This window comes from Cryptotermes secundus, unplaced genomic scaffold, assembly GCF_002891405.2.
Source record: "Cryptotermes secundus unplaced genomic scaffold, Csec_1.0 scaffold526, whole genome shotgun sequence".
NCBI classification, from domain to species: domain Eukaryota; kingdom Metazoa; phylum Arthropoda; class Insecta; order Blattodea; family Kalotermitidae; genus Cryptotermes; species Cryptotermes secundus.
Window position 1 is genome coordinate 22,591 of NW_019721013.1, and position 22,728 is coordinate 45,318.

Sequence of the window (22,728 nt, forward strand, 5' to 3'; positions counted from 1 at the left end):
CCACAGCCAGCAGCAGTTAGCAACGGAACGTGTTCTGTTACAACAAAAGGGCTACATCCTCACACACACACTCACTGACCTGGAGTGTATGGCCGAGGAGGCGGGGCCATCTAGTCAATCCCTCCCCCCTCCTGAGTTGCCATTGACATCCTTGTCACTACCCTTCCCACTCTCATTGCTGTGCATACGTTGGTAACTGGGTGGCTGGCGACCCAGAGTATTGCCAGATGGGGTTCCGGGTGTTGCATCACCCTTGTTTAGTGCTACACGTCCTAACAGGCCATCGGACCGCACATTTAGCTCCCCGCGCATAAACCTCTCCAGCTTGTCCACACAAGCATCCTGGTAATCATGGATCCATCTGTAACAAGACAAATTATGAATAGCAGGTGATAACCTGCACAAACAGAAACACTGACAAATTATAGCAGCGGTGACTGACTGCCTAAGTGTAACACTTTTAAATAATTAATATACCCTCTCACACAGGAGCCACTGAATATTCTTCTGTGAAGGTCTTACATTAGCATTTAAACATTTTCTGATACACTGAGGTTACACAAAGAAATCCCATGGATCAACCCACCTTCACATCTCAAAGATGCTTCTCCATCTTCCGTCCCTCCAGTCATCTTGCCATTTTGTTCCCAATTAATATCATTAGTGGAAGATAATCTTCACTGGAGAAAATTACATAATGAGGGACTCCATAACTTGCATTTCTCACCAGTTATTATTAGAATTATGAGATGAAGGAGGACAAGATGGACAAAGCAGTACACATGAGGACTGCATAAAAAGAGAACACTAGGAAGACCTAGATATAGATGGAAGGATATTATTAGGATCTTAGAGAACTACAATGGGGGGTGTTCGCTGTTTTTATGTGGCTCAGAATAAAGATTAGTTTTTGGCTTTTATGAACACAGTGCTGGAATTATATTGAGTCATTGAGCAATTGTTGCCTGCTCAAAAACTTAGCTCCACAGAATGAATTAGGTTATCTTTGCTCATGAAAAAAAGCTTCAGTGTGGCTGTCATATACCTCAGGAGCATGGAGGCGAATAAAACCAGAGGCACAGATAGGAAACCTTAAATGCCATCATCCTGCCATCCATGGGACTTCTTTCTGTGACCTAAGTATAGGTCATATGTATGCCTGATGTTAAATTGCATGGTAATTGTTAACATGCCAAGACAGTACAGTGAGCCTGAAAGGACAAGCGTACTGTGCCTGTTATCAGGCCTATGGGGGAGAAGTAGGTATGTCAAGACCAAAAACAAAGTTAAATGTTGATGTGCATGAAATACTTATGGTATACCTGACACCATTGAAGTGGCAAACAGCGCGCATGTCTTCAGGAAGTTCCTCAGGTTCTGGCCACTGGAAGTTGTCTATGATGGGAATGATGTTGCAGTTTGACTGTAGAGCTGCCACAATCTCCTGCATTCAAAGGAATGAGTGACCATAATTCACTGAGCAGAAATCATGTGCTACTGTTAAAATTCTTCAATTATTCCCTAGTTCTGCTACATGGAAATTGTAACTAGCATATAGTCTAGAAGCCTGAAACTCATGTAACCGGTTAATGCTGTTTAAACATCATACAAAACAGATAAATACACTCCTTGGGTATAATACAAAATGTGTTTTAAAGGTAAAGCAGGTGGTACATATAGTGTGACTTTAAAGGATTAAAACTATAAAGTAATTGAAGCTTTGTCCTTACCCTGTGAACCCAGTCTTTGCACTCCACATCACCAATGCAGCGATCCAGAGCATTTGGAGTCAGCACCAGAAGGAAGTGTCGTGCCTGTCTGATACTCTGCAGAAGGTTGTTATCAAATTTGCCAGCTTCCAACCGCTCCACATCAATGAACACAGAGAATGTCCTCAGGTGCAGATGGACTTTCAGCAAACTATGCATAAGAAACGGTCTTCAGCAATTAATATATCTACGAGGAATATATATTAAAGATCTGTAAGCATGAGGTCATTGTCATTACACAATTTTAGGTTATCACATCAACAAATTGTCAAGCATTAACATAAATTATGTAGTACGTCATGAATAAGCAAGCAATCTTCGTTTCAGTGTATTCTGTCTGTCCCACTCTTTGCAGTGTTATTAGTGGGAGATATCAGCCTCAGTACATAATTCAGTAACATGTAGGGCTAGAAACAAATACTGGAGAAAGCAGGGAAAGTTAATAGTATGAATACTTACGTAAGAAATGATCCTTCCTTCTGAATTCTCAACGTGCGTTAACATTACTTGCATAATGAAATATTTCTTTAATATTTTGCAACATTTCTGCATTCTTCAAGGGAGGACTCTTTTTCACTGACTGGTCAGAGTATTTCATGAAATACTACACATGATTACCATATTCACACTACTGAACTGCAATTGCGATGGTGAAGCTGGATACTTGATGGTTATTACATTATAAAATACATGGTACAAAATACAATGAACTATTAACATATTATAAAAATGGGTGTTGTGGCATAAAATAAGGTAAAAAACTCTTCATGTAATATTCCATATCAAGTCAGATGCTGCAATTTTGTTGTATTCCTGTGGACATAATGGTATATTCTATACGTGTATATATGTAATAAACTGCTTGGAGGGCCGTGGTATAGATGTAATGTAGTTTTGACATTAACTGCTTAGCCAGTGCCTCATCTTACGATGTATTTTGTCCGTTCAGTAGGGAATACAGATTGCAACTAGTAACGAATGCGGTACCAAAAAAGTGTGAAGAATGAATAGGAAATTTTATTCAGAAACTCTGGAGAGACAGATCACCTCAGAGATTTAGCTGTAGATCGATAACATTAAGACTGTCCTAAGGAACCCTGGTGTGAGGTTGTATGCTGTATTTAAATGGTTCAGCACAGGGTTCAGTGGCAGGACCTTACAAATGGTATACAATTTCATTATTAGCTTTGTAGCGTGAACACACCTTGCTAGCTGGGACCCATTTGATCTTCTATAGCTGACAAACACATCTAATGATTTATCTAAGCTCTTCTCGCTGGAATTTAGAAGTCCGTTCTCCAAATCTGAAACAAGATGTACAAGAATAATGAGTTCAGTTATTTTTCAATAAAACTGCTGTTATCTGGAGAGCATGTGTTAATGCATTAACATAACACATTAAGCACATACTTTTTATGGAGTCTAATATCCTGAGTCGATGAATGCTATTAGAAATCCCACACTCATTTGTCAGCTGATCTTCAGATAGATTTCGGATTGAGTCCTTGTCTACACCAGCATTCAACATGGAGTATGTGTAAATGGAGAATTCTGCACCAAGACCCAGCAGGAACGAGTTCAAATTGCCAGTATCTCGACTGCTGTAATCAGCCATCTTCTTCAGGTTCTGCAACTCCCTGGTAAACCTGGCGGTAAAAAAAAAAAGTAACCTTTTGTATCCATAGATTCCAGAGTAACGGGAACTACAACTATGTTCCATGTATAAAACCCCAATCTAGAAGTTCATGCACCTACAGACCACCTTACAAATGTATATGTGCAAGGCTACCTTCGTCGGCGAATTCCATTTGTAATACCGATGTCATCCTTCAGATTCCCCTCAGTGAGCTGAAGCAGCAGATCTCCATCCACACGGCTGTCCACAAAGTTACCAGCATATTCAGCAAATCCAATCTGCAGGAAGGAACAGACTTGTTAATTCATTCTACATTTTCATATACACAAATTGTAAAACTAACATGAAGAGTTAAACAGTTCTGTCTAGTGTGACTGGTGAAGATTTTTATTTCAATTATTTATGCCCTTACATATTTCAGTCTTCAGAGACCACCATCAGAGGGACACCTTTACATCAATACATTTGGAAGCTACTATTGCAATATATGTTCTGAAAGTTAAATGTATACATATAATATTAATAATATACAACTGGATATAAAATCTAAAGTCTTTACAACTACAGCGGCTGTTCCAATACATTAAAATATATATAATTGGTTTGTTAAGGCTCTATTGGAATTTGTAAATCAAGCAGGTTCATGTTGTCCTTTTTATTATTTCTTTTGATGGGAGCAGAACATGTGCCGCCTTGTTCTCAAGAAGAGGGTTCTTTGATGTTGTCCTGTATGTGTTTGTGGCACGCTGTGTTGTTTTAAATATTTTAATGTATTGGAACAGTCGCTGTAGTTGTAAAGACTTTAGATTTTATACCCAATTGTATATTAATAATATTATATTAATACATTTTAACTTTTAGAACGTGTATTGTAATAGTGGCCTCTAACTTTATTGATGTAAAGGTGTCCCTCTGATGATGGTCTCTGACGATCGAAACATGTAAGGGCATAAATAAATGAAATAAGAAAAATCTTCACCAGTCACACTAGACGGAACTGTTTAACTTTTCATGATATTATTAGTGTGACAAACCAGAATGAAACAAATCAAATTGTAAAACCAAGTTTTACATTTATAGAATTCGTACCTGTTTAACCCATTCTCGAACATCTTCAGTGGACCAGAGAGGCACTTGCTGACTCAGTTTGTGCGGAACTTCCTCCCCTATAAGCCGAAGGGCTTGAGCCGCATACTTGGAAGCAACTGCATTGGGACAACTAGCCACTTTCTTGAGAGGTTCAATAGCTCCAATTTCACCAAAGATGTCAGTCTTTCCCTGCTGTTTCTTGATTCCTGCTTCCATGCAGAAGTGGAATGCAGCAAGATTACGAGCTTCCTCTCTCTTAGAACTCAAAACTGGGACAAGTCTCTGTAGCCAGTTCTTGCTCTGCCCATGCGCATGGGCAAGATTTGATTTGGCAAAGTCCGATGGATTATGTGAAGTGACAAAAGGCTCCACCAGATCCAGTGTCCCTGACTTCAGGACAGCTGCCTCAATCTCTTTATTCGCTACCAGAACAGCAATGGCCAGACAGGCATAATACTTGATGTTATCATCATCATGGAACGCCAGGGGGAACAGCCACATGGGAACCTTCCGTTTGATCATTGCTTCTTGGTTCTCTGCCCCCCCATACAGGGACAGATTAGCTAGGGCACCTGCACAGTGGCGGAGTGTCTCTATGTCATTCTTTCTGCATTCAAACAGGACAGAATCTAGACCACCTAAACGCACTACATCACTACATGTCCCTTCACTATGCTTGAAGAGATGCTCTAGGATTCCAGTTCCTGTGCGCGAGTGATCTGCTGAGTTAGCACCCTTCGTACAAAAGCAAGCCACTTTCACAACTGTGTCCAGCCCATTTTTCACAACATGTGCACGATTTTCAGTAGTGAGACACTGTTCCAGGAGCCGAGCACTTGAAAACTGGAGCTCCCGATCTTCATTAAGACAGTTGATCATGAGGAGATCAAGTCCCCCCAATGTGCGCAAGGCATTGCACAAGGAGTAACCTAAAGTATGACCATGTGTAGGGACAGCCCAGGCTTTGCGCATCATCTCATTCATGCAATTCAATATCTGTGGGACTCTTGTAGGTTTCACCTCAGACCCACTGCCACTACGCTTCAAGGTCTTTATAAACAAGTCTAGGCATTCCGAGTATTTGTGGATGGCACGGTCCACTTCTTGTGGGTTGGAATTTGCAGAGAGTCGTTCCAAATCTTCGAAACTCTGGTTGAGTAGATCATCCTCAGATGATTTTATGGCCCCATTCATCAGCTGACTCATCTAAAACAAGTCAAGTGTTCAAATTATTGCAGGCAGCATTTACACATACTTATATCATTAAATTCTAGTCCTAAAAGTAAAACTGCCAGGGCAAGCCTGCATGCAGTTTCAGTTTGGGGGGGGGGATAGGTATAAATGTTGTGAAGCCATTACCATACAGCAGCTTTAAGTGCAGAACTGAATGGCAGACAGCTCATGAAATGAACATAGCCACTGATCCAGAGGTCCAAAAGAAGACTGATGTATGTAGGGTTTGAGGTTCTCACAGCAGTGGTTATGAAGAGTGCTAACTTCTCAGATATAACGCCATGTGGTTTCTTAAGACGTCCACAAATGTTTCAGAGGAATATATCACCTCTGTCTTCAGAGTCAAAGAGATATCTTGCTTGGCTTACTCTTTGATCCTGAAGATAGGAAATATGTTCCTCTTAAATGCTGGTCTTTCTCTGAACTACGAGTACATGGCATTACAACCTGAATGACGATACCCCAGACTGCCACTGCTCAACCACAGCCCTGCTTATTATGACATGATTGGGAAGCATCAGTAACCTGAAGCACGAGTAAAAACAAAATACAGAGCAAATTGAAGTGACAAATGTAAAGTAGCAAAGAGCTGCGAACCTGTGAGGCTGCTGATATCGTGGATGATTTTGTGCACATGCCCTTAGCTGTGATGGTGATATTGGACTGCGTAGATGCTGCCACGTGTTTCTCATGGTTGAAGATGCCTGATGAAGTAACAGTCTGTCGCTGCTGTTGAGCTGCCATTGCTTTCTGTATTTAAACATAAAAAATCTTTACTTCATGTGTATTAACACCTGTTTCGCTAATAGCATAGGGCTTCACATTGTCAGGCAATGAACACTGAGATTATGCATGCCAGAGGCACATGGAAGGGACAGGCATGACCTCTCTCTCCCCCCTCTCCAGAGTTTTGAAAAAAATAAATCAAAACTCAAGGGCAAACACCACACATCAATACAAAAATTCAAATTATTTTAAAATGAGGCACCATCTGTTTTGTAGTGCAACAATTTATTGTTTGGTAGACAGGTACCAATCAATACTTTGGATGAACTTGCTGCCTGAACTCTCGTATGTACCTACAAAATTACAAGGCATCATAACCCAGAAGTCGGTAGTCTTCCATAATAATAGAGCACAATGATCAGGGTTTAATGTCATGTAGGTTGGGAGAAGTCCAGAAATTTCAGTGGACTTCAGTCCCCTCAGATGTGACACCGTGTAGTCTGGAAGATGGATATCAGCATTTACAATGAACCTGCTCCCTCCACGCTGGTACCTACCTACCCATAACAGCTCATTCCAGAAATGTTAAGATATGCAACAGCCTTACCCTTTCAGCTGTAAATGTTTCTGTCTGCAGCTTCATACTGGACGCTGACATGTTTTGGGTCTCCTGCTGTGTTATTTCCCCTGCCTTCAGCGACCTCTGCTCCTGCACAAATGGACAACAGACAAGTTAACACCAGTGACTGGTCTTACCTCACTGATTAGCACACTCAAGTCCTGTTTTCCTCTCTCATTAGCATGTTCTCATATCATCGTAACATGACAGACACTGGAATGTACGTCTCTGTTAAGGGCAGGGCTGGATATGGGGACAGGCACTATTTACTTGGCTACAAAGCTTCTCTTTTGAAGCTATTTCCAGTACATAAAGCGATTCCCAACAGTGAAACAAGACGAAACAAAGTAATGACAGGAAACAGATGCACTCTAATTCCCATTATGACGTATGTCCATCATTTCCCAGGCATTTTAATGGTGCCTAAGCACACATTCTACTTCTGAAAAGCCATGATCACCCACTGGTTACAAGAAGACAGTTACGTGAATAACGTAAATTTAATCTTGGTGAAATAAGACGTGAGGGCGAAGATTGGATTTAACTGGCTCAACAGCATGTCCAGTTGTGGAATCTTATGAAAACGACAATGAACTGTTCTACTTCATAACAACTGAGCCAATATGTTAAGAGAGGCTGAATGTCAGAGAGTGGACTGGACTTAAACTATTTGGGGCAGACACTCTTGTGGAAAGGGTAATTAACCTTCATGTTCCTTCCATAATATGTGGATATTAGACATGTTTCTCAAGAAAGACTCTGCTCCACGCAGGGAATTAGTAATCTGGATTCGAATCATAGCACAAGCTCAGGTCGACTTTCGCTGCGACAATGTGTCACGTGAATGTCGAAACAGTGACTCACCAATAAATCCCCGTGTCGCTTGGTTTTGTTTCTCCCTCTTTCCCACCAGATGGTATTACGATAGAGCCCTCGACGCACAGGCCATGGTGCGCCTTGCCCGGACATCTTCCTCTGTCTGCTCCGTGCAACATGGCCGACCAAGTTATATTTACTCTTGAAGATAGCACTAGCGTTCTTCCGTTATCCCTTACCTGGCCCAGTGCCCATCCCTTCACCCCTGCCATTTAATAACGCAAAACAGAAACCGCCACAACCATGTCAAAGTGGGCTTATTAGCTCCTTTGATGGGTAAACTTGATGGGACAGAAAGCTTGATTTCTCTTTTCTATATCCCAAATTAAATAAAGCTCTGACACTGCTGGTCCCATGTCCAATATCAACCAGCCATGCCAAACTCATCCGGCCTTACATGTCTACGTGCCAATTGTATCTACGTCTATGTGCCCATTTTACAACACAAAAAAAAACACAAAAACTGCCTGTTTCACTGAGTGATGACGTACGTTCGGGTGTCATTAACAGAATACATTATATCCGCACAGAAGCGTGAGATGCGAGTTTATATCAGCGGTGACTAGGAAGAATACTACTTTCTGGAAAGTGACGCCACATACTCCGGTAGAAGTTGACCAACATATTGCCTTCATCTTTAAGTTCGACGAGTCAATTAATAACGTAATTCGCTTCGCATTAAGCTCTGCTTACTTCTTGCTGGTTGCTTGCTTGGCTTACTCTTAGATCCTGAGGCTGGATGCAGTACACTCCTCTGAAACATTAGTGAATTTCCACCGAATTATACGATGTAATACCCCTGGAGATAGTAATCGCCAGTGACCGCTGTGAGCAGTTCATATCCAAAACAGAAGAAAAAATAACTTTGCTGAATTTCCGAGAATATCCTATAAGATAAGGCCCACTACGCTTCGGCAAACTACAATTCCTTACTTTTCGGATACTTCAAACTACTTCCATTTAAATGCACTTTCCGTTTCTCTGCGCGACAGGTAAAAAAGGCATTTACGACGACCTGGAACACCCAACAAAAGCAATACACGCGAACCGACGTGGGAAAAATCTGACTGCCACACTGTAGCGGAGACGTAATTTGTTTCCTGTGTTCCCTGAACTCTGCACCCTGCCCCTACAGCGTATTTGTATGTTCCGCATGGTTCTCACAATAAACAGCGACTGTTTCCCTAAACAGTATTAACCGGTTGGGCTTTGTAGCTGAGACGTAATGTGTTTCCTGTGAGGTACGGACTGAAGTCTGCATTCTGCCCACGCAGTGTATTTATGTGTTCCGTATGGTTCTCACAACAAACAGCGATTATTTCCCTAAACAGCATTAACCGGCTATCCTTGTCAATGAAGATAATTAGGTTTTCTGCGAAGCAAGATTTCATTCGTTACAAATTACTCGTAGAACGACGGGGCAATGGAGCGTCCGTTGGCAGAGTTTATACACATCAGGAAGTGACCCACACATTCGGGACGTGTAATTATGAGCACAACTCCACAGAGCAGAGTTCTTCTTGAGAAGCGGACGGTCACTCAGTTACTCATGAAATCCCCAGGCTTTCTTGATACCAGAAGTTCATTACCGTGTTCATAAGATTCCGCCACTGCACCCCATCCTGACACAAACGAATCCTATCCCTTATTTCTCAACTTATTTCTTGACGTCTATCAGTTCACACGTCTTGCAAATAGTCTTTCCTCGAGATCTTCCAACCGAAACTTTCAATGCATTTCCTAATCTCTGTCATGCGTGCTTATTTTGACCTGATCACCACAAACATATCTTCCGCGAAACTACTCATCATGCAATTCTTTCCTTATACATTTGCCATTTCCTCTATCTTGGGCCCCAGACCTCCCACAGAACCATGTCAGTGGAGATACCTTGAGCCATGAGCTGGACGAGGCGTAACGTGGATGCAGCAACTTGTCCCTTACAGCTCTAACAGTTGCCGTGGCCAGCCCTGATGTAACCTTCACAAGAAAGTGACCCATCCGACGCATGTAGCCCGACGCCCCCACTTCTTCCCCCCCCCCCTGGGATATTTAACGACGGCTCAGTATTGCTGACAATACACCCAAGCAACTACAGTGGGATATCCCTTTTTTCCAGACACTGTCATCAAGACGGCTTGCGAGACCGGGACATCTTCTGTTGCAAAACTTTGCTACATTTGCTTGTTCTACGGCAAAACCGAAAAGCAGTTACAACTTCCTAGATCTCTTCAATGGCATCACTCGTCTTGATGTTTTATTTCGGTCAGTTCAGAATTCGCAACAGGCACCAGCGAGGCTCAGGTCACAGCACAAAAGATACGCGAACACCACACCAACAACCCAAACCTAATTTCGCAATCTGTCCGGGGTTATCAAGCACAGTCATACTATAATTATTCAACCAGCGATATACTGCAATATGACACCATTAAACTAAATGTGCGGTCCAGTTGGATGCCATGACGGCACTGGCGGCACCGCGACGCCCAGTAATCGAAACACCCGAGAACGTGACGTCTTTCTATCGATTAACCCACCAGGGAAAGACGCTAACGTCCTACTGCCTTCTTGTCGCGTCTTTCAATTTAATTTTACCTTGGCCCATATACATGGCCGCCATTACCTTACGCCCACGGGGTGCATAAACCGTGCAGCCATGATCTGCCAGGATACGAACATCAAAACACAACAAAACTGTAAGAATACACAGTCTACACTTTACAGCTGCGTCTGCTAACATCCATGCTCAAGTATTTATTGTGATAAGCTCAAACATTTGAAGAATTTGTTCAGAACTTGTAAACTATTCACGCTCTTACGTATGTTCATGGGGCATAACTTTTACGATGCTGTCAGAGTCCAATCTACATCGCGTCGAATCGTAGGATGACTGACGAGTGCGTGAGGATTTTGCAGGAAAAGACAGAGACTTAATCAATTTCCTCGCCCAAAAACTTTCCTGGAGGGACTGAAGACAACTACGATAAAACTCGTCAGTGTAACCGGTGTTGCGGTCAAGATAAGAACCAGTCACCTCCGAAATACATGTCTAGAGTGTTACTGTTCGCCTGGTTTCCCGGATAACATTATGATTCATTAGTAATTATTTATTTCTAAATTCCTATATCCCATTATAAGTCTTAATTATGAGTTCGAGATCCCATGCCTTAAATCTTTTTTTTTATTGCTAGTGGGGTGGGACTAAGTCCCTTGTACTGCGGCCACTTCTGGCCTATTGTACCAGCCTCAGATGATAGGTGAGGGTGATTGTGGAGCAATTTGTGGAATGAAGATTGGCAGGGGAAACAGAAGTACTCGGAGAAAACCTGCCCCAGCGCCACTTTGTCCGCCAAAAATCCCACCCGGCCAAACACGGAATCGAACCCGGGCCGAACTAAAGCTTCATATGTTAGTTAGATGTGTTTTGCTCTTTAACCTGTTCCGATACTTGTAATCGGAAATTTATCGTCACATACAAGAGAGTTCCACATTATTCATTAAGACTGGGGAATTTCCTACATGTAAGTGAATGTGCTCTGAACCATTTTCGCAGAATCTGTTCGAATGTCATAAATAACCGTCGTTTTTATTACAAACTGATAATGGAATGTGTGAAGTCATGTTTCGGTATGTTGGGCTGAAGTGCTGGGATTTTCTGGCACACTATCATTCTCAGATTGCATTATCAGTATCAAGTTTATCAGACTGGGCCACCTTACCACATGCCTTTCTAACTGCAACAGTCTTATACGATGACTGCGAAACATACAACTGCCTGTCAACACGCCGGTATAGTCACTTTGAAATAGGCTACGACCGCCTCCTTCCAAATCATCATTTAGTCAACGTTTAGACCCACTTCCCATGTTTTTTTAATTATTATTTACGGTTTATTTAACAAATCTTTCTCCCTGCTGGAGGGACGCGTCCCGCTAGTGAACTTGAGCATCAGCTGCGTGGGCGGTGGCCTCCCGCAAAATAAATCCGGTCACTTCGCTGTAAGATCCTCATTAAAGTGCTTTATAAGCTGCTTCTGTGCAAGTCATTTACTGATGCAACGTGTTAAATTTTCGACACAGTGTTGCTATGGTAGCCCGACAATGGGCAATGATAATAATAAACCTAACTCTACGAAAACTTTTCACACACATATATTATGGAAGGAAATTATTAAAACATATTACCAAAAACCTTGCAATATTTCAGCTGCAACTCTGAGCAACAAACCTGGCAAAGCTTCCCAAAAGAAAAGTGCAAACTTCTTCAAGATGCAACAGAGCAAAAACTTGAGTGCTCTCTATTGGGAAGCAAGAAGCAAAATGGGGTAAATGATCCCAAATGCAGCCATTGGAAACCAACCAACTTTCATTAATAATAAAAATTAAAAAAGTAAAGCTATTCCTGTACCAGGCCGTGAAGGCCCATAGGGTTGTGAGACGTTGAGAGTCCCACATTATCTAGACAATCGGCTCACAAATGTCGGTAATGTTGTCAGCCTTACGCACCGGCCGCGCTTTACTCCTCAGGAAAATTATTTAATTAATTCCTGGTACTCACTTCTGTTAGAGGCTGAGTCGACCCCAGGGCTATAGTGCGGCTGGAAGGATCAGATCAATTGAAAAGATCCAATAACCTCATCGGGACTTGAACCAGCGACCTTCCGGCTTGTAGCATAGCCCCTCAACCAACTACGCTACCGAACTTCCATTATTAATATACAGCTAAAATGTAAAAACAATAAAAAACAAACTCCGTGGCCTGTAGTCCGCAAGCGAACTATACCGACCGAACGACTGCCGCTTGTCGGCGAAGTTAGTGCCAACTTTTGCGAATAGAGGGTGTCGCGTGGTCGGCGCAATGGATCCCGACGGCCGTTAATCTCGGTTTTTCTAGATCGAAGCCGCTATTTCCTTGAAATAGCTCCTCAATTATCTTCACGAGGCTGAGTGGACCCCGTTCCAGGCCCACTACTTCTCAGAAAATCTAGTAGCGCCGGGAATCGAATCCGGGACCTCTGGATCTGTAGCCAGAAACTTAGAACATAGAGGCAATCACTAAAATGTACATAACTGTAAAAATACGCTTCTTGCAAGAAGGGAAACTTTTACTGTGATGGAACTTGGTGCTTTGTAAAACTGACGCAAAACTCGATCTCTTGAAGATCAGTTGCGAATGGCTAAAGATACACAAGGAAGCGGCCCCATGTACTAACTGGACATGTGCCTGAAGGAACTGAGGAAAACCATTATATATTCTCAGTCAGGATACTCGTTCTCAGGACTGAAATTTGAACTCGGGACCTCCCGAATTCACAGCGCCACCATCGTTCCCACAGGCTCACCTGCTTCAGTGCCATGGACTTCTCCGCCGAGACGCCGTCCATCTCCAGCCTCGCCCTGACGGCAGCTGCTGCCGACTGCTCCTGGTAACTGACCTCCCCCGTCTGCACCCGCTTCATCTCCGTCGAATTGGCCATCGCCTGTTCAGAGCTAAACCCGTCCGTCACAACTTTCGTTTTGGACGCTGACGTCACACGCTTCTGTTCGAACTTAACAGTTTCTGACGAACTTGCCGCGCTAGCTGTCGAGATGGAGTTGTGAGCAACCCCAGGGGGCATGCTGCTCACCACCAGGTTAGGGCTTGTCAAACACACGGTACCGGTTACCGGGGGTGGAGACGGAGTATCGGGGTCAGGAAATGTCACCAGCGGTTCAGGACTTGTAGCGTCACTGACACAACCTACACCACCACCATCAACACGGTCCAGTTCCTCCATTGAACTGCGTAAGCGACTGAAATTCATTGGACTTGACAAGTTCTTCATCTCCGAGATGCTGGACTTCAGTTCGGAGAGGTCTGATTTCATTGACGACGCTTTCATCTCGCTGGAGGACGTCATGTGGTGCACCCTTTGTGACGACGAGGACGACGACGTGGAACAAGACGATTTGGCGACGCGGGAACTAGAGGTGGAGGACGTAGTGTTGGCCTGCAGCATCTGAGAACAAAAAAACATTTCTGTATTTATAAGTGCCAAGCCACCTTCAGATGATCTGGCCTCGTCCCAACAGCAACAGGCTACACAAATAACACCGTCTTTGTTGCTTGCCACCTGTGGTCCTTGAGCGAGCAACAGAACGAAAATGGAATCTTCCTCTCAGCCGTATACATCCGACCGACTCCACATACCAGCGTTTATTCTTTGGACGCTGACAGCATCTCAGCTACTGCACAACTCCTCCTACATTCTATGGAACCTAAAGGTTCAATACCGTGTACACAACAGCCTGACACTGATCCCTATTTAGTCGGCCTGTCTTCCAATCGGTCTCTTCACGTTTTTCAGAATTAAATTTAGCACGTATTTCTCGTCTCCCCCACACGTGCTCTATGTCCTCCCCATGTCGCCTTGCGTGAACTGATGACCATAAGTATTCCTGGCATGAAGCTCGTCACTTAGTTTCTCTGCGTACCTCATGGTCGAGTTGCAAGCACCGGGGTCAAATCTGAGCCCCGAGACCGGCTGTCGTGAATGAGGGCCCCTCTAAATGATAGTATTTCATATAGTTGAACACTATATGATCGCACCTACTGAAAACCTCCGTATTTTCTACTGATCCTGATTTCTATTTCACGACGCTGTCGGCAGCAGTAATGAATAGGAAAGGTTTAACTTTATTCATTCTGGTCCGTCACACTAGTCAATACTATAGAATGAAATGATTACACCGTCCAGTGTGGTTCAGAAGTATGTGTGTGTGTGTGTGTGTGTGGGGGGGGGTGTATATAAAAAAGAAGGTAAAGCTATCCCTGTAACAGGCCGTGGAGGCCAATAGGGCTGTGAGATGCTGAGGTTCCCACATTTTTTACACAATCGGCTCACAGATGGCGGCAAGGTTGTCAGCCCTTCGTGTCGGCCGCCTTTTTTTTTCTGTGGCGCTACAGCCCCAATTTGGGCCTAGGCCTACCTCCATGAAACTCTCCGTTTCACTTCGGTTTACTAGATCTTACACATTCGGTAAGACTCCTTAGGCGAATGATCAGCTCGTCGCAAGGTCTCTACCTGTACACAAACACAGAAAAACGCACACAAACATCCATGCCCAGACTGGGATTCGAACCCACGATCCCGGCTTCTGAGCGAGCGAAGACAGTGCATGCCTTAGACCGCTCGGCTACCGTGACCGGCCGGCCGCCCTTTACCCCCAAGAATATTCCTGGTACTCATTTCTGTTAGAGGCTGAGTCGACCCCTGGGCCACACTGCGGCTGGAAGGATTAGGTCAACTGAAAAATCCAATGACCTCATTGGAACCGCGAGCTCCCGGCTTGTAGCATGCTGCCTTAACCAATTACGCTGTCGCGTGCCTTTACATGTTTCCGTCAATTATTGACCAGCTTCAGAAGGCAAATAACAACACGTTGAGGAAACCGCTATAGTGCCTCAACAAACAACGAAAGGACTAACAACTTCACAACAAAGACTCTTACAGGTGGAAAGAAAACTGCCTGGACCCCTAAGGACGGCAATTTTCCCCAATCTCCCGTCGACAGAGACCGCCTCTGTTGTCTAGCGATCTGAGTTCGTGGCTACAGATCCAGAGGTCTGGATTCGATTCCCGGTGCTACCAGATTTTCTGAGAAGTAGTGGGTCTGAAACGGGGTCCACTCAGCTTCGGGATGATAACTGAGGAGTTATTTCAGGCTAATACCGGCTCAGGTCTACAGCCCCGAAATCAACGGCTGTGGGGATTCGTTGCGCTGAACATGCAACAGCCTCTATCCGCTAAAGTTGGCACTAACTTCGCCGACAAGCGGCGGTCGCTCGGTCGGTATAGTTCGCTTGCGAACTAAAACCATGGAGTTTGTCTTTTTTTGTAGACAGAAGAGACACGGAGACACGAACCTTAGCAGTTTAAGATTTAAAATACTATTAAAGATTTTATCAATATTTTAACTCGCCACATTTTATCTTAATTAAAATTGTTATATAAAACTTTGGACAACTTTCAACTTGATATACTATTACTAATGTAATAGTGATTTCCTCAACGTGTTATTTGCATACTGAAGAGGGTCATTGTTTAACCGAAACATGTAAAGCCATCATATGCTTTTGAGTCACACTGCACGGTTTAGTCAAATCACTCTATAAAATAGGAAAGGGTTTGTCTAGAAGAGGTCGGGGCCTGATTTGAAGTACTGTTTCGATTCAATTAACCTAATCCTTCCAGCCTCACTATGGCCCTCGGGTCGACTCAGCCTCTTTAACAGAAATGAGTACCAGGAATATTCCTGGAATGTTCTTAGAGATAAAAGGCGGCCCGCGCGTAAGGCTCACAACCTTACCACCATCTGTGAGCCGACTGTCTAGAGAAAATGTGGGAGCCTCGTAGTCTCACAACCCTATGGGCCTTCACAGCCTGTTAGAGTGATATCTTTACTTTGTCTTTTTCATTTCGGTAATTGCCCGGAGATATCGCGTAAAAATAATTAAGTATCTCAAAGGGCAGATGGTGTTCCGGCCGAGATTCGAATCGGTCATCTCCCGGATGCGTCAGAAGCGTTATCGGCTGAGCTCTATAAAAAGCGTCGTTAAATAAACCATAAATATAAGACTTCCGCTACCAAGATTCCGGATTTAAATACGAAAACAAAAGGATAAAAAAGTACCTAAACTAAAAAAAAAAAATATACGTAATAGCTCATGTAACGAGCACAGTGTGTGACGTCCTCCCATGAAGTACTATGTATAGTCCCGTGACTCAGAACAAAGCATGTGGCCCCTACTTCCGTTCGTGTCGCCTCCGCAGTGCTCACCTGCAGCCCCCTCAACCCCCACCTCCTCCGCGACCTTGTTGCGGTCAGAATACCACCACAGATAAAACAGACTATAAATATCCCGCCTCGGGCTTCCTGGAACTGCGTATACCGTAAATCATCACAGCATTTGTCTCTTTACATTGGATTGGTCACCGAAACGCAAGATATGCTTCCCGTTGTCAAGTGTCCTGGTGATTCAGAGATCCTAGTTTCACCATCCGCTTCACTCACCTGTGCTGCGGACGTGCTGGTGACTTGGGGTCGCGAAACCATCGATGCATTCTTCTTCTGGAAGTTTTCCATCACCGCCGCCATATCCCCGTTCTCAGCACCCTCTACCGGGAAATCGGACATCTAGAACGAATGAAACCAAAACTTAACTTGGAGCCAGAAGTTTCGGTCAAACTTGAGTCTGTACCTCACAGGAAACACATTACGTCTCCACTACAAAGCCCAACCGGTTAATACTGTTTAGGGAAATAATCGCTCTTTATTGTGAGAACCATACGGAACACACAAATACACTGTGTGGGCAGAATGCAGAGTTCAGTCCGTACCTCACAGGAAACACATTACGTCTCCACTACAAAGCCCAACCGGTTAATGCTGTTTAGGGAAATAATCGCTGTTTATTGTGAGAACCATACGGAACACAAATACACTGTGTGGGCAGAGTGCAGAATTCAGTCCGTACCTCACAGGAAACATTGTCTCTGCTACAAAGCCCAACCGGTTAATGCTGTTTATTGTGAGAACCATACGGAACACATAAATACACTGTGGGCAGAATGCAGAGTTCAGTCCGTACCTCACAGGAAACACATTACATCTCCGCTACAAAGCTCAATCGGTTAATGCTGTTTAGGGAAACTGTCACTGTTTAATGTGGGAACCTTACGCAACACACAGACAGACATGTGGGTAAAACGGATGTTACAGTAGATGGTACCACTATACTTCAAAATAACCGAATGAAATTTGGTTCATGTCACTTAGTGGACGCTGTAGGCCTGTCTGCTGTCTGAGAACTTAATCCGTATTACAGTAAAACCTGTGAAACTTGTCACCCCCATTAATTCCACCTCCTGCTATAAGATGCCAACATTTTTAGGAAACAGGCAAAATGATATTAATTTTCACCTGACCGACCATCTTCCTCTTCGGCACGTATCTTTCTACTACGACCGCCGTCTTGCATATCCTGCTGTCCATCTGTATATACTTTTAACTTTTTTAGTTCAGTACCAAAGAATTACAGACTGTTTGTAGCAGTCTGTAAAAATGAATACATCTCCACGCATCTGTCCGTTGTACGTACCTACTCAACATCGTTTTTTTCTATTTATCTGCCATCGAAATATCTACAGCTATCAATCCATCTCGCTCTTCAATTTATCACAAAACTGCTGCATTTTCATTTCCACAATTTTATCCCTGTAAGAGGCTGTGCAGGCCCATAGGGTTATGAGGCGTCGAGGCTCCCACATTTTCTAGACAGACGGCCCACAGATGGCGGGAAGGTTGTCAGCCTTACGCCCTGGCCGGACGCCCTTTAGACCCAGAGAGATTCCTGGTACTCATTTCTGTTAGAGGTAGAGTCGACCCCAGGGCCATAGTGCGGCTGGAAGGATTAGGTCAATTGAAAAATCCAATGACCTCAGCGGGAATAGAACCCGCGACCTTCCGGCCTGCAGCATTGTGCGAACTACGCTATGGCGTGCCCATCATTAGAAATAGCAAACATAAATATTTGTTTCGCATTTATCTCAGACTCATTGGTCTGCCCCGGTGGTAACGGAGTCAGAAACAAAATAAACATCTTACAGACACTTAACATGGCGAGCTACAACAGCACAATGTCGGTCACTGCAGACACTACAGACTCAGGTAACAGGTGACCAAGGCCGCGCCATAGCTCAAGCGGTTAATCGCTGGCTTCCCACCGCGGCGACCTGCGTTCGATCCAGGGTCTGGTCAAGTGGAATTTGTGGTGGACAAACTGGCGCTGGGGCAGGTTTTTTCCGAGTACTTCGGTTTCCCTTGTCAATCATCATTCCACCAATTGCTTCACAATCACCCTCACCTATCATCTGGGACTGTTACAACAGGCCAGAATTGGCCACAGTACAAGGGACTTTGCCCCACCCCACTAGCAATAAAAAAAACAGGTGACCAACTGCTTAAGTTATCCGGCTTCTGTGGAACAGTTACGTGTTGATGCTGAGGGTCCAATCAACACAGCAAGCAGCTAAATGTCACGTTGGGTTCTCGCCCCTGTCAGTAGCTAGACTATGCAGTGTCGAAAGGAAGGATGACTGATGAACGGAACAGGATTTGGAAGGAAGCAATCGTGACGTAACCCAGGTACTCTCCCAGCATTTTCCTGCGGAGACTACGGAAAGCCACGAAACTGCTAAGTCATGACGCTGCAACCTCGTCAACCAGATATGTGGCAGATAAACAGAAAAGGTACATCAATTCTTGAAAACCTAACAGTTACTCAGCTACTCAATAAATTCCCAGACTTTCATGGCACACGAAGGTTCGTTACCCTGTTCACAACAGCCCCCCCCCACTTGACCGGTACACAAGTCGATGAATCCATTCCACACCTACTGCTTTAATACTGCCCTCCCATTTACACTTAGGAATTCCGAATGGTCTCTATCATTCAGGGTTTCCCACCCCACTGTTATAGTCGTCTCAGTTCCAGCCCGGTGAAGGCATGGTGTCGCTACTGACCGATTTGAGGAAGTCTTGCCGTGCCTTCTTCATGATAGGGAGGCTGTATCACGTTACACTCGTGTTGCTCACGTTGCTACAGTCAGGTAAGTTTTGTTTTATGCTCCTGTCTTCTTGGGTTATGACTCGGTGTAGTCTGGTATCTGCAACGTTTCGGAGGCTTCCATCCACAGGGTTTAATCCTGACTACAACCGGTGTCATAACCCAGACGACCACAATATGAAGAGTATTATGTTCCGGAATGGGCGCTGTTGAAAGTCAACCAACGTTTCGATAGAACGTATTGCCTCCACCTTCAGAGTTGAAGAGTTGAAGAGTAAAACCATACAGGTCACCAGTAACAAGCAAGTTCAAATCAGTGCGCTCTTCCAAAAAAAAGTCTACATTTATACAAGACTATACGGCGTCACATCCAAGAAGCCAGTACTCTTCACTGTAACCACCGTGAGGGGCTCGGATCCCACATGGTAAAATCTTAATCTCCATGATTATCTCAAAGCTTGCAACTTTCGCTTCCACCAATTCACCAAAGCCACATGGACCTTCACCGCAGCAGTCAGCTGACGCAGCTGTTGCCAGGACTCACTGAACACCGAAAACCAGGTACATCAGCTCCCGCCCTGTACACGCCATGACGACTCAGCACGAAACAGCCGCCACGAGATAAAAGCACACGGTACACAACGTGCGTCACTGCATGTGAATGATAAGCAAATTCCAATGTCATATCTTCCAACAGCACCGCTCAAAGCAATGGATCTGCGTCTTACAGACCCATAATCCTGGACGCTTTCCTTGGGCATGAACACGAGAATTTGTCACCTCTTTTGTACAAGGAAAACTGCTTGTCACATAGTGTATATTCCATCTGTTCCGCAACATCCTCATAGTTGGCGGCGTCTTCATCGGATTCCTGTTCAAAATTCCTTCAAACTATTCCTACTAGTTCATATTCGCAATCAACATTAACCCTTTACAGTATTGCGGTACTAGCGGTACATATACCACCTGGATTAACATTTAGAAATTCTACATTCTCCCCACACAGTGTATTTATGTGTTCCGTATGGTTCTCACAATAAACAGCGATTATTTCCCTAAACAGCATTAAACGGTTGGGCTTTGTAGCGGAGATGTAATGTGTTTCCTGTGAGGTACGAACTGAACTCTGCATTGTGCCCACACAGTGTATTTATGTGTTCCGTATGGTTCTCACAATAAACAGCGACTGTTTCCCTAAACAGCATTAACCGGTTGGGCTTTGTTGCGGAGACGTAATGTGTTTCCTGTGAGGTACGCACTGTTTTCTTGTGTGTTATTTAAGGCCAGGAGCAATTTACCCGATGTACGCACTGTAAACTTTAACAATAAAGCAATAAGCACACATGCTAGGGAAACGTTAGGGAATCGCCCGTCTGTTTTGCTTGCCGGACCGCTGGCTAGAAGTCAGTGCGTATCCGGAAGGTCCTGCGACCGGCCATCTCGACACAGGTTTTCTTGGTTTTCCTCTGTCTTGTAAGCAAATGCTGAGATGGTTCCCAAATTCCAAGTTGCTACTGCATGCTTCTCATGCAGCCCTCCCGATTTAAATTCATCAAAATTACGGTCCCTTGCTGTCAAAATTACCAAAATTATACACGTAAACTCAAAATTTTGAAATTAAAAGCTCCGCGGCCCCTCTCTCTCAACTCTCTCAAGTCGTTGCTTCTAATCATCTTAACGCCTACACTTTCACTTTACTCTTACCAGAAGGACGAGCGGGCAAAGCCTGGGAACCTTCTTAAATCGATGCTCTTTCTTTCTTTCTTCTTTCTCTTTCTCTCTCTCTCTACCCGAAACCGAAATTAGGTTTCATATAGGAAACCGTTGCGGCCTGAACTTCGCTTCGCCACACATCACACATTCTCTGGTTCACACGAAGTACGTTGAACAGACTGCTGATTATTCTCATGCCATCGGTACCAACCGGAAAGATAAACTTGCTTTATGACGTAACGACACAGCATGTATACCAAATGAATATGACGTCTTGGTGCAAAGTTAAAGGATGCGAACATACAACACAGAAAGGTTGAAGGCATAACGATTAAAATAAGAAAACTTTTATGCCAAAACGAAGTATAAGCTCATAATGTAACAACTCACCGGAAATAGTTTATATCCATAATGAACGTTGAACGGCAAAGCTTTCATGGCTATATGGCTAGCCGTGGCCATGCTTCCAGTTCACAAAACACTCGTCACAAAGCATACACTCCTATCCAGTTTCTTCTCCGTAGCTCCTCCAACAATAAAGTGTGGCACTAGCGTCGTCCACACGACGTTATGTACAAGGTCGCGAGCTCGGCGGACAAGATGGCGTGGATTGCTCATTGCACGACCGCAGTGGTGGGAGGAAGAATTCCTACCGAGTGGGCGGAGTTCCACTGGATAAACACTGCCTAAGCACATAGCACAAATGCGAAGAATACCGGGATATAAAGCTTAAAGGTTTCGAAACAAAATTGCGTCTTCAAAGAGGTTAAACGTTTACAGTTGCGAAATACTAGCACCAAAGTTGGACAGGCTAGCACAGCACATTCTCCCTCCTATTCACTCTCTCCCCATTACCACAACTCCTTTCATGTATTTCCGGGTCAATTACCTCAAGAGACATCTTGACGACCGAGTGAACTTGTTAGCATCTTACTTTGTGCGTTAACATACATGGGCAGAACACAGCGCAAAAGGAAATGACAAATCTATTTTGGTCAGGAAACCTCGCTAGAGACCACCTCCATGACCTTGACGCAGATGGAAGAATATTAAATGATTCTAAACAAAGGCGGTATGAGGGCATGGACTGGCTCAAAATTTGGTTCAATGGTGGACTTGTGAATGCGGTAATCAATTTTGGGGTTCCATAAGAGGCGTGGGCTTTGAGTAGCTGAGCAACTACCAGATTCCGCACAAGGACTATGGGCCTCGGAACCAGTATTCTAATAAGCCATGGACGGCCTCGGAAATTGGTTCATAAAATGCAAAACAAAACCACTGCCATAAATGTAAATCCAGTGACCTGGAGCTTTCTTATGCAGGTGGTACTGAAGATAGAAGTTGTACCTGTCCTTAGTTATTCAACATGGTGTGAAGATGTATGGGGGAGTGGAGGTATAGTGAGGTGAATGGTCACATTCATGCTCCGGCCGTTTCATTACCGAGGAAAGAGCCCT

The 22,728-nt window shown here is 44.1% G+C and overlaps 1 protein-coding gene across 6 annotated transcripts in view; it reads right to left on the minus strand.

Moving 5' to 3' along the window:
• Positions 1-22,728, minus strand: part of LOC111875239 (sterile alpha and TIR motif-containing protein 1) — a 194,245-nt gene that overhangs the window by 1,650 nt on the left and 169,867 nt on the right. For 5 of the 6 annotated variants that reach the window (XM_023871299.1, XM_023871301.1, XM_023871300.1 and 2 more), the window contains 11 exons: positions 17,005-17,127; positions 13,293-13,949; positions 7,061-7,162; positions 6,325-6,477; positions 4,495-5,700; positions 3,559-3,683; positions 3,180-3,415; positions 2,974-3,073; positions 1,731-1,920; positions 1,323-1,444; positions 80-361 (listed from right to left, as the gene is read on the minus strand). In XM_023871299.1, coding sequence (XP_023727067.1) covers positions 115-361; positions 1,323-1,444; positions 1,731-1,920; positions 2,974-3,073; positions 3,180-3,415; positions 3,559-3,683; positions 4,495-5,700; positions 6,325-6,477; positions 7,061-7,162; positions 13,293-13,949; positions 17,005-17,127 — 3,261 coding nt within the window. In that variant the 3' untranslated portion in view covers positions 80-114. Of the gene's footprint in view, positions 1-79; positions 362-1,322; positions 1,445-1,730; positions 1,921-2,973; positions 3,074-3,179; positions 3,416-3,558; positions 3,684-4,494; positions 5,701-6,324; positions 6,478-7,060; positions 7,163-13,292; positions 13,950-17,004; positions 17,128-21,661; positions 21,804-22,728 lie in introns of those variants that run through there. The other variant, XM_023871302.2, reaches the window with a different exon arrangement.